Below are 14438 nucleotides of genomic sequence, written 5' to 3'. Positions count from 1 at the left end.
TTTCTAGTGTGGGGAAGAAAATTCAAGTTATGTTGTTTGCGGCATTTCTGTTGGGCTCTCGGTGTTTCCCATGTAGGACAATTTGCAGTCCTGTCTCTGGCCTCTTGGGACCCTGTGGGCCTGGCGGGGGTGGGGAAAGCCAGGTGTCTTCCTGGGAAGTGACGAGACCGATGGCTTCACTTCAGGGCGAGGTTGGAGGACTTGGGAAGATCTTGTCAGGGGCGTTAGGGAGACCTCGAGAAATCCGTGTGGCTCAAGGGAGGCAGCTCAAGGAACAAAGAAGGCAGTAACCCGCCCACCCCCCGCTGATGGCCTCTCCCCCGCTGATGGCCTCTCCCATGGGCACCTCTTGGGGGGCCGGTGCTGTTGTACCTCTGAACAGGACCCACGCAAGAGCTTCCGAGTGCGAGTGTAGACGCCTGCTAACGGCTTCTTATTCCACGCAGAGCCAGAGCTCGTCCAGGGATGCATTTTCAAGGCAACTCTGGAAACGTGGCCTTTTCATTGTGAATCATGCGCCCCCTCGCCCTTCCCACCCCGTCACGGGCTCCAGTCCAGCTCCTTTCTAGGGTCAGCCCCCGGCGTTGGGGCCCAGGACCGCGGGCAGATCCGAACTGTGTCCCGGGCCTGGATCCTCTCTGCACAGCCCCAGGGATCGCAACCCGGGTCTGCGGCGGAAAGGGCGGACAGAGCGGAGCCCAAACGCCTTCATCGAGGTCGGGCGGGTCAGAGGCGTCCTTTTACCCCCCGCAGGCTCGGGAAGCCAGGCCTTTCCAGCCCGGCCTGCACGTCCCTGCCACCACCCCCAGCCCCCAGGAAACTACCCCGGCTCCTACGTCGGGCTCAGCGACCGAGACCGCAGCAAATCGTAAGGCACCCGCATGCCCTCTAAACGCAAAATTCTCCCGGGGGCAGCCTGGCGTGGTCGGGAGGAGCAAAAACTTTCTCCTCCCTCGGGCTAGGTCGGCGGTGGCCCCGCGCCCGGCTCCCGGCGCTCTCCCCCTGTGCCCGCCGGCAGATTGGAAGCGGCCCCGCCGCCGGCCGGGCTGGGGGTGAGGACGGGCGGCTCCCCGGGGACAGTGGCCCGGCTCGGCTGCAAGCTGTCGGGGAGGCGGGAGGGCGGGGGCCCAGGCTCTGGATCGGCGGCGGCCACTGCAGTGGGCACCTCCCGCGGCGGGCCGGGCCGGCAGCTCATTTCAGTTTGGTGGATGAGGAGGGGCCCATAAATCACGAGGAGAGCCGGCTGCCCTGGCTCTTCCAGTCCAGTCCCCAGCCTGGCCTTGCTCCTGCTCTGGGCGTCTCTGGAGACCCCACTTCCCTCCCCATCACCCACTCCTCCCAGGCCTGCGCCCGCATCCCCTGAGGAATCTCATCTTCCTCGGAGCACCGAGATCCTCACTTAGATCGACGGCGAGCCCCCTCCACCCCACAACCCGCCTGTTAGCCACGGCGATGCCCCTGGCCAAGCATCCGCGGGACCGCCTGGTCCCCAGAGCGTCCGCTCTGTCCTCCTCTGTCCTCCTCTGCCCCGGGCGGGTCCCGAGCCGCCCCTCCCCAGGGCGACAAGCAGCTGGCAACGCCAGGGCCTTTTCTGGCCTTTGGCTCTTGGGTTGGGATTTGGATCCCGGACCCAGCGAAAGCGAAGCTTCGGAGCGAAGGGAGCTGCGATCGATTGAGAGCGGCCGGGAGTGAGGGTGGCTCCAACCTCTCCCGGTGGGAAAGAACAGCAAAGCCGGACCTCCTGCCGCCCCAGCCGGTTTTGCCGGGCTTCTTGGAGCCCAAGAATATTAGCGGGTTGTCAGTACACTATCATTAGTATTGAGTTACCGCCGTCTATTATCATCTAAAATGTGCTGTGCGATTTATTTCGTTTGAAATTTACTCTGGGATTTAGCCCTCTCTCAATAACATCGTTTTATTCCGATTTGGGGATTTCCAGCTCCATGCAGGTGCCTCCTCCTCTGATTTTTCCCATTATCGGTGTGAACCTTGCATCTCACCCTGTCCACTGCGGAAGAGATTTTTGGGCGCTCACCTGAGCTCTCCTTTAGCTGGGAATTTACTCAGCGTCCAGGGGGCCCTGAGTCCACCCTACTTTCCCACCTTTGGGAAAGAGGCCTGGTTGGTTGCGTGGGGTATCAGGGCTTCCAGGTCTAAAGGAGCTAGGGGTGAGCCTCGGCAATATGCCCAACTTCTCTGAGCCCCTGTTCACACAGCAGGAGGCAGGCCCCTCTCCCCAGCGCCAGGTCCCCGCCCTGAGCAATTCTTGGCCCCCTCTCCAAGGGACTGGCAGGGGTGCATTGGGGGCCTCAAAAAAAAAAAAAGAAAAGAAATCAGTGTGATGAAGGTACATCAAGGGCCGGGGTCCCCAGGATCACTCAGTCTTAACCAAGAGCCAGAACTGCCACCCCACTGTCCAAGTTCTGTGTTCTCTGTGCTCTCTTTTCAGGACCCCAACTCCTCTCATCCCCCAGCTTCCCACTTCCTCTTGAAATCTCTTGCTTCCAATTCCAGTCCTTGCCTGCCCAGTCCTTTGGTGTTGCTTTCTTTTAGACCTTTAGCCTCTTGATGGACTCAGAGCCCTAGCAGGTCCAAGACCTCCCACCCATACCCACAGAGCCGACCACAGTTGCTCTTCTCCAGGGGCAGGGCAGGCAGGTAGGTGCATGAAGAAGCCCCCAGAAGGCTCTGGCACTGCCCACACTCTGGACAACTCATCTCTCTTGCCCAGACCTCAGCTTTCCCTTGGGTACAAAGGCATTAACATCGGAACATGGCAGTGAGAGATGAGGGTGGGAGAGTCCCCCTGCTTGTTCAGAAGCCACCTGGCTGTAGAATCCATGTCCTTCTTCGCCACCTGGGGCTCTTGGCTTGGGTTTGGCTTTGGGTCAGGAATGACTTGGGCAAGCCTGAGACCCTGGCTAGGTCATGGCTCTTAGCAACTTTCTCCTAGCCCCACCTCCTTCTCCACGTAACACCTCTCAGCCCTGGAGCTAGCAAATGGGTTGTTTCTGCTGGTTTTGCTCACCGAGGTCCCCAGGCAGAATCACACAGAGCAATCTGCCCAAAGCTTTTTGAGAATGATCCCAAAGTGGTCTTTCCTCCCTTATGAATGGTGGCTTAAACGCAGGGCTCCTACTAGAGCTGTTCAAGCTTCTGAATAGTTGGGTCTAGTGGTAGCATATGGGCAGGGGTTGTTGAGGACAGACTCGGAATTGGTCAGACTTGAGTTCAAATTCTCTAGACTCTAGAATCCAGGGCTGGGACTAAGGTGAAGGAGATGAGGCAGGTCACATAAGATGTTATTTAAAATGTTGATATTTTATCCATCATGAATTTTTACATTTTGATTTTAAAAATGTATTAAAATATCATTGGTTTTGGTTCCTGAGGTTTTTTTGGCACCGCTTAGATTTTGCCCCTTATGTGAGTGCCTCTCCTGTCTCATCGTAGTCCAGGACGCACTCTGTGACCTTCAGCAAATCGCTGTCTTTCTTTTTTTAAAGCAAGTCACTTTCTGAGCTGTTTTTTCTTCCAGCTGTAAGGTGGGGATATTGTTGCCCTCTTCACGTGGTTCGTATGAGGAATCTTGGCACTTGGCTGCAGGCTCGAAGAATAGCAATGATGTAATTCATAGTACAACTGCTGTTAGTAATAGCTAGAGCCTTTTTCCTCTGGCAGGTTTGAGTCCTCAGGCTTGTCTCCTCAGCCCTCTCTAGAAAAATCAGCACCCACCTTTACCCAGGGTCTTCCTACCAAAACCAGTTTTTAAGGCAAAGTGAGCAGAGGATTCGAATGATACAGGCCAGGCCTGGGTGCCATCTCTCTGCTCTGCAAACAGTTGAGTTGGACAAGGATTTGGGCAATTTGTGGGCTTCAAGGTCATGCTGTTCTTATGTGTTTTTGTTGTTGTTGTTGTTGTTTTGTTTTAGCTTAAAACCTCATAGAGCTCCTGAAACCAGGAAAAGAACATATTTTTTCTTTTCCTCTTTTCATCCTTCCCTCTCTTCCTACCTCCCTCCCTTCCTTTCTCCTCTCCTCCCTCCCTTCCTCCTCTCCTCCCTCCCTTCCTTCCTGTCTTCCTCCCCTCCTCCCTTTCTCCTTTCCTTCCCATTGGCTCCTCCTCCCTCCCTTCCTGCCCCTTCCCTCCCTTTCTTCCTTCCTCTCTTCCTCTTCTTCCTCTCACCCTCCTTTTCTTCCTGTTTCCCTCCCCACTCACTCCCTCTCTGTTTCTTCTTTCCTTCTTCCCTCCCTCCCTTTTTTTCTCCCTCCATTCTTTCCTTCTTCCTTCCCTTCCTCTCTCCATCCCTCCCCTCCCCTTCCTTCCTTCCTTCCTTCCTCCCTTCCTTCCTAGCATACCCTCCATCCTATGCATCATGCCAGATACTGGTGAGTCATGGAGAGTGAGACAGAGCTGATCCACTTGAATGGAGCCCACAGAATGCATTGGTGCCCATGGATCTAAATCCCCTTCATAGATAATCTCCCATTGTACATTCAAGTTTATAAGTTACCTGCATTCAATTCTAGGAACCTGCATAAAAAGCCAACCTAGTTTTATTTTTCCTTAATGATGATTTTAAGCATCAAAGGGTTTCCCAAGTAAAAATGAGTACAGCAAAAAGAATGATTGGGTTCATACGGATAAATGCAAGCGAAGGTGCTTGGTTGGAGACACAGACCTGTCTGGCTGCCATTGGGGGCACACCTCAGCACCTAGGCTGGGATCAGCTTGCTGCTGCAGAGACGTGCCTTCCCTGGACTTCTAAATCTGTGGTTTAGTTGGGGCACTGGGATAGATGAATTAAAAGCCAAACCAACTCTGTGTGGATCCAGGGACCTCCCTGGGGACTAGAATTGGGTCTGTGGCCTATGAGCAGTGCTTCCAGGAGCCCCCTGCTAGGCAGGCAGCAGACATGGCTGGCCTTATGGTAGCTCATGGCTACCATTCCTCCACAACAGTGAGACTCCAGAACCACCTTCTTTCTTCTGACCAAGGAAATTGTTAATTATATGGTTATATCTTAGAGAGAGAGACAGAATTAATGAAGTTTGGGCTCTAAAAATCTGGCCATGGACTGAAGCCATTGGGGGTCAGTGTGGGAGGAGAGCTGGACCTTTCATCCGGGAAGTCTGTCCTGCCACTGTATGGATGCTAAGTAGCTCTACCACCCTTTGTCTTCTCCTGGATGTTCCAAGGGGGACCTCCTGGCCCTGTCTGCAGTCCCTTGCTGGGAAGTAGATCACTTCCCTCCTGCCCAGTGGCAGCCACCATAGGAGTCAAGAGCTGAACCTCAACAGCACCAGAACCAGAGTTCAAGAACAAATCAGAAAAAAAAAAAAAAAAATGCAAGGGAGACAGATCCAAGGAGTGGGAGCCTCTTCAGTTAAGATTTTGTGCAATCGGTATCTCAGCCTGCCCTTTCTTCTCAAGAAATGGTGGTGGGTGAAGACCCCGCCTCGTCTCCAGGTGTCCTTGAGCCTGCCCATCTTCATGAGTCCTCTTCCCAATGGCTCCATCTCCATGCTCTGGCACCCAGTCCTGCACTTGCCCCGTCCACCTTGCCAGGTGCACATAAGTGTGGTGCTGCCTCCCTCTTACCTTGGAGGGGACTTCAGAGAATTTCAAGCAGGCCAGGTGACGGCCCAGACCAGCTGCCTCCCTAGGCCTGTGGAAACAGTGCCTGTGGACCTCTTTGGTTAAACCTCCTATGAGGTGTTGCCAAGAAGGTCAACCAGGAGGTAGAATGTTCCTAACTGCCAACCAGTGAGGAAATTAGCCAAAACGGAGGCACAAAGTCATACCTCCAACGACACTCACGCTCACCCGGCGTTTGTTGGTGCGTGACTGGGAGGACTTGGGATGGAAAGCTAGGCTATCCCCATTTCCATCCATCTTTCATTGGGAAGGGGTTTTGGGGGGCAGGCTCTGGAACGTGTCGTGGACGTCACTGGCCTGGGAGAGTTCACTGCCCTGGCTTCCTGAGTGGACTCAGGATTCCTTTCACATCCACTTTCCACCTATGAAGTTGAGGAAATGGCAGTGGAGGGAGACGAACAAGATGATCCCCAAGGCCCTTCCAGGCTGGACGCTGTGGGGACTCTATCCAGGTCATAAAGGGCAGGTAGTTGCCCCAGCCAGGGTCAGCTCAGGTGAGGACAGGGGTTTGGCCGAGGTGACAGGATACCCAAGAAAGTAGAATCAGGCCAGAATCAGACTCGGGGCTTTGTGCAGTCACAGATAATCAATGAGGCGGGAAGAACCAGGCTTGGTGGGGGAAGGACGCCAGGAGAGAGGGAAGGGCCGGGAATCTCCGCCGCCTCTGACTCAGACTCGCCAGCGGGTGGCGCTGTAGGACAAGGAGCTGAGGGTCTCTCCAGTGAGCACTGCTTCCGGCCTGGGCTGGGAGCACCCGGAGGACTCCAGAGAGCACCCAGGGTGATGCTCCCAGGGCATCTGCCACAGCCCTAGCGGGTCCCACAGCAAATAGGGCAAGGAGTGATTGGAGAAACAAAAGAGATTTCCTAGCTGAGCCTGTCCTGCCTGCCTCGGCCCAGGTCCTGGGGAAAAGCAGGCCTGGGAGGGCATCTCTCTCTGTTGCCACAGTGGGGCCAATTTTGGGTTCTTCAAGAAACTCTTCTGCCTCCTGATGTGCCCCCTCCCCTTTCCGTAGGGGATTTCAGAGCGAAAGAGTGGGCTCGATTCAAAATATCCTTCAGCTTCTGGATGTATCTGGATGAAAGCCCTCCGTCCTCGTGAGCGTCCTGGCCTGCCCAGTCCCTCAGTCACTCACAGGGCTCTGGTCGATGCCTCTGCAGTGTGCATCAGTGATAAGAAAAAAATAATAATTCATATTAATCTATTGCTTAAAAGTGCCAGTTCCTGTACTAATCATGTCATGCACATTCTTTAATGTAATGGTCATCTAATTTAGCTTGAAGACACAGTCTGTGATGCGTGGGGTCCTGTGTCTGAGATGAGGCATAGAGAGGATAGGACTGTTGCTCAAGATCACACGGAAATTGCTGGGCAGAGCTGCGCTTCACACTCTTTTGCGGTATGGCGTGCTACCGCCTGCTCAGGGCCAGCCCACTCAGACTCTGCCTGCTTGGGAGATTGGAGGGATGAAGGAAAATGAGTATTGAAGACTTTTGGCTTCCACAGCTGGGTAGATGGTGATCTCACTTATGAGATGGGAAAGACAGAGGGAGAAGTAAGTTTGGCAGAAAAAAAGTCAAGTGTCTGCCTTGGCTATGGTGGTTAACAATGAATGCCAGACACCCAAGGGGAGATGCTGAGTGGGCAGTTGGATAAATGAGTCTCCGGGTCGGGCGTGGTGGCTCATGCCTGTTATTCAAGCACTTTGGGAGGCTGAGGCGGGTGGATCACCTGAAGTCAGGAGTTTGAGACTAGCCTGCCCAACACGGTGAAACCCCATCTCTACTAAAAATACAAAAATTAGCTGGGCATGGTGGCATGCACCTGTAATCCCAGCTACTCAGGAGGCTGAGGCAGGAGAATTATTTGAACCTGGGAGGCGGAGGCTGCAACGAGCTGAGATTGCACCACTGCACTCCAGCCTGGGCGACAGAGCGAGACTCCATCTCAAAAAATAAATAAAAATAAATTAAAAAAGAGTCTGGGGTTCCTAGGTTGAAGATCAACATTAAATCCTTGGCTGGGGCCAGGCACGGTGGTTCATGCCTGTAATCCCAGCACTTCGGGAGGCTGAGGCGGGCGGATCACAAGGTCAGGAGATCGAGACCATCCTGGCTAACATGGTGAAACCCCGTCTCTGCTAAAAATATTTTTTAAAAATTAGCTGGGCGTGGTGGTGAGCACCTGTAGTCCCAGCTACTCAGGAGGCTGAGGCAGGAGAATGGTGTGAACCCAGGAGGTGGAGCTTGCAGTGAGCCGAGATTACACCACTGCACTCCAGCCTGGGTGGCAGAGCAAGACTCTGTTTAAAAAAAAAAAAAAAGAAAGAAATCCTTGGCTGGGCGCAGTGGCTCATGCCTGTAATTCCAGCAGTTTGGGAGGCCGAGGGGGGCAGATCATGAGGTCAAGAGATCAAGACCATCCTGGCCAACATGGTGAAACCCCATCTCTACTAAAAATACAAAAATTAGCTGGGTGTGGTGGTGCGCACCTGTAGTCCCAGCAACTCGGGAGGCTGAGGCAGGAGAATCGCTTGAACCCGGGAGGCAGAGGTTGCAGTGAGTTGAGATTGCGCCCCTGCACTCCAGCCTGGCGACAAAGTAAGACTCTGTCTCAAAAAAACAAACAAACAAACAAACAAACAAAACCCTTAGATTAGAAATGATATTTAAAACTTGAAAATTTGCCTCCCTCAAAAAAGGTGTGGCTGGAATGTTTTGGAGGTTAGCTTACCTTGAGAGGTCTCTATGTGGCAGCACCCTCATTTGATGGCTCTAAGGCTGGTTTGCTCACTGGTTTTCAAATGGAGACACAAAAGGAGGATGACAAATAGCATTTTTAATTTAAAATAGATCAGCATAAAATTTGCAGAGAGAATCCAAAGAACACACGGAAAGACCGAGTGAGGAAGTGCCCGGGAATTCGGCTGAGAAGCTCAGCAGCCCGTGTTCGGCAGTCTACCCCCTGGCCTGGAAGGCTTTTTCCAGAGTGGGTTGACCTTCCAAAGTCAGTCCTGGGGGAGGAGTCCAACTTGGCCTGCTTGATTGACGGGGCCCCAGCACTGAGGAGGCGGGGGCAGGCTTGAGTAATGAACCATTGGCTCTTCCTGCTGTCAGAGGTCCCAGAGAGATAATACTGCCGTGATGAGACATCAGGCATCCCAAAAAGAGCAATTAAAACTCATGTTTGGAATAGAAAATGAGGGCTTTCAAAGCACGTCACTGTCATGCTTTCTGCAGCAAATACACAGGTCGTTCTTAACACTTAATGGGCAGAGCCATGGAATCGACCCTTAGCCTGAAGTCTAAAAAATTGTCTTGTAATTTGGGCTTGTCTTGGCAGGTGAGGGCTTGAGAAGAGGCAGGGTGAGCCTGCCCTAGGAGGAGAAGGAGGAGGAGAGGAGGAGGCTCCAGGTAGAGGGTCACTGGGGCTAAGTGGAGACTAATGTTGGCTAACCTAAAAGGGGGGACTTTTACCAAAAACAATTAGCCTAAGACTTGAATCTGAGCTCCTTGAAGCAGAACCTGCATAAAAATGGGGGAATGTCAGGGTTGGGGCAAGATAGGGAGTCCTTCTGGGAATTTTCCACTATGTCAAGATGGCTTCTCGTGGCAGGGGAGGGAGGGGCTAGGGGTGGGTGTAGTTGCCCATCCGCAGGGTCCCCTGGCGCACGGCACACTCTTCCCGGTGGGCTTTTAATGCTCTCTGACGATCGGCCTCGGTGGGGAACGTATCAAGGTGGCGGCCCACCTGTGGATAGAAGGGAAGAGTGGGTGGGTGAGGGGAGACTTCGGTGCAGCTCATTCCAGTTGCTCCCCTCGCCTGCCCCCTGCTTCAATCTTAGAGTAATGATAAAAATAGCTGTAAGAGGGAGGAAGTCACAGCAAGTGCTGTGAGCCTCCTGGTGCTGAGCCACGAGGCAGAGAGCAGGGGCTACCTGGGGGAACTGTTCGTCCTTCTGTCCAGCTCCTTGCTGGGGAAGATACAGGCAGAACAGAAATTACCAGGCCATGACCAGATGACCACGCAATGGGACCTAGTAGCCAGTGTCCTTCACGCACTACTTTTCCACCATTAAAAACCCCAAACAAGCCACCCTTTCCAAGGGGGACCTCCTGACCCTGTCTGCACTCCCTTGCTGGGAATTAGATCACTTCCCTCCTGTCCGGTGGCAGCCACCACAGGAGTCAAGAGCTGAACTTCAATATCACCAGAACCAGAGCTCAAGAATAAATCAGAAAAAAAAAAAAAATGCAAGGGAGACAGATTCAAGGAGTGGGAGCCTCTTCAGTTAAGATTTTGTGCAATCGGTATCTCAGCCTGCCCTTTCTTCTCAAGAAATGGTGGTGGGTGAAGACCCCGCCTCGTCTCCTGGTGTCCACTGTGTCTGTTACATCACCTCCAAGTGCTACAAAATCCATCCCATTAACAGCACAACATCCTCCTGCCTCGGCATTTCTCCTTTGGGATAACCTAAGGGCGGCACAGGGTGGGAAGGGTTTGGGCTCACGTGCTTATTCCTGCATCTGGGCTTCTATCCATCTGTTAATTCATGAAATGCATGTTTATTGAACACAACTCTGTGTCAGATGTGGGGGATACGGCAGTAAACCAGAGAGACTCAGCTCTACCCTCATGGAGCTTTTAATCTAGAGGTAGAGCAGACATCCAGCAGTAACTACATAGCTATTTCATTACAATGGACAGAGGGCTGGGGAGTGCGCAGTGAGAACAAATTGGGTGGGTCCTGGGGAAGAGATGCATACAGGGGGTCTCGAAGGGTGGGTTGGGATTCCAGGGCAAAGGGGGTAGCGTGGCTTCTGGCCCTGGGGTCCAAGAGAGCTCAACTTTGTGAGGGGGTGCGGCGGCCAGGTAGAGGGTGGGCAGGGCAGGTCCTGTTTGGATTTGCAGGAGCAGCCAAAGGCTCTGCAGCGGGTTCAGGATAAAGCAGGACCCATGCCTAGGACAGCCACAGGGTGCTTGTCGAGAATCCAGGCCAGGGTTGACCGCCCCGGAGTGGTTAGCTAAGCCCACGGCGCTGCAGGTTAGGGTGAAGAAAGGTGACAGAAGAAGAAAAATGTGGGGAGAGAGGATGAAATATTAAAAGGGGGTAGAGGGAAGATAAGGAGGGGCTTGTAGGGAAAGTCTCTGTGCTTGGGGCCCGGTGGATCCCCCTCGGACTGTGTTTATCATTTCACAGACGAGGGAACAGAGGCCCAGGGCAGAGTGTGGTTCAGGGCTGCCCCCACAGGGAATTGGTGGCCCCCAACCTCTGGACTCTAAGTTCTGGATTCTTTCTAGAATATTGTGTCACAGCTGCCACTCATGCTGTGTCTAGGGTGCTGCCTACACTTCACTTGCTGAGGTGAAAGAAGGCAGGGGGCTGTGGAGCGTTGTTAGAAACCCATAAAAATCAAATGGTGACCAGAGACTCCGTTCTTCCAGGAATAACCATGTTCTTCACCTTCTAGCGGATGTGGACCCCTTGGGGATGCTCTTTGGAAAGCCATGGGCCCTTTTCCTCTGGGAAAAAAAAATGCCCACAAGTGCTTACATAAAAAACAGTGCAGGCGATTTAGGAGGTTTCAGGGCCCTTTGCAAGTCCCTCTAGGGACCCTCCATGGCAGCATTTCTCAAAGCTGTCCAGCCTCAGCCCAGCCGCAGCACCAGTTGTAGTCCCAGCCCCAGCCTCGGGTTTCAGATTTTTTGGTTTTGCCTCAGAATCGCCTTGGGGCTCTTGCAACCAAGGGAGAGGCCTGAGCCCAGCCCAAAAGCTACTGAGCCCCTCAGGGCAGGGCGCCTAGCACAGTCACCCAGTGCCCACCTGGACCCAGGGCTGCATGTCTGCTGTGCAACTGATCTCCATCAATCAAACCATGATTGTGCCCTCAGCTCAATCTCAATGTTCCGGAAAAATGTCCAAGTAGCCTCACAAGACACACTGAGAAGAGAGAAGGCCTTGCACAGTGTGCAGGAGGAAAATAGTCCGCGGACAAAGGGCTTCTAGTGACACCTTTGTGACCTTCTGGCAAGTGGTGGTCTGATGTTTACACTGTGACATGATCTTCCTGAGGCCTGTGGCTCCTAAAAGGCAGCTAGAGGCTGGGCGCAGTGGCTCACACTTGTAATCCCAGTGCTTTGGGAGGCCAAGGTGGGCGGATCACTTGTCAGGAGTTTGAGACCAGCCTGGCCAACATGGCGAGACCCCATCCCTACTAAAAATACAAAAATTAGCTGGGTGTGGTGGTGGGTGCCTGTAGTCCCAGCTACTGGGAAGGCTAAGGCAGGAGAATCGCCTGAACCCAGGAGGCGGAGGTTGCAGTGAGCCGAGATTGTGCCACTGCACTCCAGCCTGGACAACAGAGCAAGATTCCGTCTCAAAAAAAAAAAAAAAAAGGCAGCTAGAGACACTTAGGAAGACAGGTGCATCAGACCTTGGGGTCTCGGGGGCATGCAGCCACCCTGGTGTCCAGCCGGCTTGGACCTAAGGCATCCCTGGCCTTCAGTGGCATCCAGATTGGCAATTGTGCTGTCTCTGGTGGCCAGTCACCAATGGTGTCTTTTCATTTGTTTTTTAGAACACAGGCATATTTTTCAAATAGTAATAATAACTATTTATATTCAGCTTTGCAAAATGTTTAGCATGTGAAAACAACTATCCATGTTGCTACAATGTCACTATAAGAATTTTCCTTTTCCCCCCTACCACCCTCCCCCCGCATCAGGTTCTCACTCTGTCACCCAGGCTGGAGTGCAGTGGCACAACCACGGCTCACTGCAGCCTCAAACTCTCAGGCTCAAGGGATCCTCCTGCCTTGCCTCCAGGTAGCTAGGACTACGGCTGTGCGCCACCATGCCCAGCTAATTTCTGTAATTTTTTGTAGAGATGGGGGGGGGGGTCTCTATGTTGAGGTTGGTCTGGAACCCCTAGCCTCAAGTGATCCTCCTCCCTTGGCCTCCCAAAATTAATTTTACTTTTTTGAAAGATATTTGTAACAGCCTTGTTGAGGTATGATTGATCTACCTAACCTGCAAAACCTGTATTTAATGTGTAAAATTTGATGAGTTTGGGCATATGCAAATAGCCCTGAAACCATCACTACAATCAAAAATAGCCATCAACGGCCAGACAAGGTGACTCACACCTGTAATCCAAGCACTTTGGGAGGCCAAGGTAGGTGGATTGCTTGAGCCCAGGAGTTAGAGACCAGCCTAGGCAGCATGTCGAAACCCTGTCTCTACAAATAATACAAAAATTAGCCAGGCATGGTGGCACATGCCTATAGTCCCAGCTACTTGGGAGGCTGAGATGGGAGGATCGATTGAGCCTGGGAGGTTGAGGCTGCAATGAGCCATTGTCATGCCACTGCACTCCAGACTATGGGACAGAGACTCTGTCTCCAAAAAAAAATCTATTCCAAAGCTTCCTCATGCCCAGTTGGTTTTTTGCTGTTTTGTTTGTTGGAGACTTTTTTGGTGGGAGCCCTTAACCTGAGATCTGATCTCTTAGCAGCATTTTCCAGTGCACAGTATAGTATACGCACTATTTTTTTTTTTTTTTTTGAGACAGAGTTTCACTCTTGTTGCCCAGGCTGGAGTGCAATGGTGTGATCTCGGCTCACTGCAACCTCCACCTCCCGGGTTCAAGCGATTCTCCTGCCTCAGCCTCCCGAGTAGCTGGAATTACAGGCGCCCGCCACCATACCCGGCTAATTTTTTGTATTTTTAGTAGAAACGGGGTTTCTCCTTGTTGGCCAGGCTGGTCTGGAACTCCTGACCTCAGGTGATCCACCCGCCTCGGCCTCCCAAAGTGTTGGGATTACAGGCGTTAGCCACGGCGCCCAGCTGTATATGCACTATTATTAACTCTAGGCACAGTGTTGTACAGCAGGTCTCTAGAGAGTATTCATTTTGCGTAAATGAAACTATACCCCTTGATTAGCAGCTCCCATTTCCAAGTCCCTGGCAGCCACCTTTCTTCTCTCTGCTTCTCTGGGTGCCCATGGCTCTTCATAGGGGAGCATAGCTCTGCAGACCACCTCTCGGCCATGTCCATTCCTTCCTCCTTGGCCCTTGTAGTGAGCTGAACCATGACTCCCAGAAAGATAGGTCCATGTACTAACCCCCAGAACTTGAGAATGTGGCCTTATTTGGAAACACGGTCTTTGCAGATAAAATTAAAGATCTCGAGATGAAATCATCCTAGATTATTCAGGTGGGCCCTAAATCCAATCACAAGCATCTTTAGTAGCAACAGAAGACACAGAGGAGACAGCCATGTGAAGACAGAGGCAGAGATGAGAGCGATGTGGCCACAACCAAGGAGCATCGGGAGCCCACAGGAGCTGGAGGAGGCAGGGAGGATTGTCCCTAGAGCCTTCCAGGGAATGTGGCCCTGACGACACTTTGATTTTGTTGGTCTGGCCTCCAGAACTGTGAAAACAAACATTTCTATGGTTTTAAGCCACCTAGGTTTGTGACAATTTGTTATAGCAGCCTCTAGAAGCTAATACAGCCCTCAAGCCATTCCCTGGGCAAATCAGCATGCAGCGATGGTGGGTGGGGCTGTGGCTGGCCCTGCTGGTGGCAGGAGGCTCACCAGCACCCACTCATCCCATACCCCAAGAAGGCGGCTGGAGGATTGAAGCCCTAAGGAGCTGCTCAGTCTAACCACACAAGGACAAAAGGAGAACCATGGTGAGAAATTTTCTTTTTCGCAGTCGCCATTTACTTAGAAACTTCGCTGAAGCAGAAGCATTCATCCATCCATCCATCTAAA

General features: G+C 52.6%; 2 protein-coding genes across 5 annotated transcripts in view; one reads left to right on the top strand and one right to left on the bottom strand.

The window, feature by feature from the left end:
• The window catches only part of DDX31 (DEAD-box helicase 31), a 122504-nt gene that overhangs the window by 88856 nt on the left and 19210 nt on the right, over window positions 1-14438 (top strand). The gene's annotated exons all lie outside the window — the stretch shown is intronic.
• CFAP77 (cilia and flagella associated protein 77) overlaps window positions 8478-14438 on the bottom strand; it is a 159577-nt gene continuing 153616 nt past the window's right edge. Inside the window, exon 6 of the mRNA XM_004048772.5 lies at window positions 8478-9409. Coding sequence (XP_004048820.3) covers window positions 9287-9409 — 123 coding nt within the window. The 3' untranslated portion in view covers window positions 8478-9286. The remainder of the gene's footprint in view (window positions 9410-14438) is intronic.

This window comes from Gorilla gorilla, chromosome 13 (genome assembly GCF_029281585.2).
Source record: "Gorilla gorilla gorilla isolate KB3781 chromosome 13, NHGRI_mGorGor1-v2.1_pri, whole genome shotgun sequence".
Classification (NCBI taxonomy): domain Eukaryota; kingdom Metazoa; phylum Chordata; class Mammalia; order Primates; family Hominidae; genus Gorilla; species Gorilla gorilla.
The sequence above is the reverse complement of the archived record's forward strand: the minus strand, read 5'-3'. Positions and strand labels throughout refer to the sequence as shown.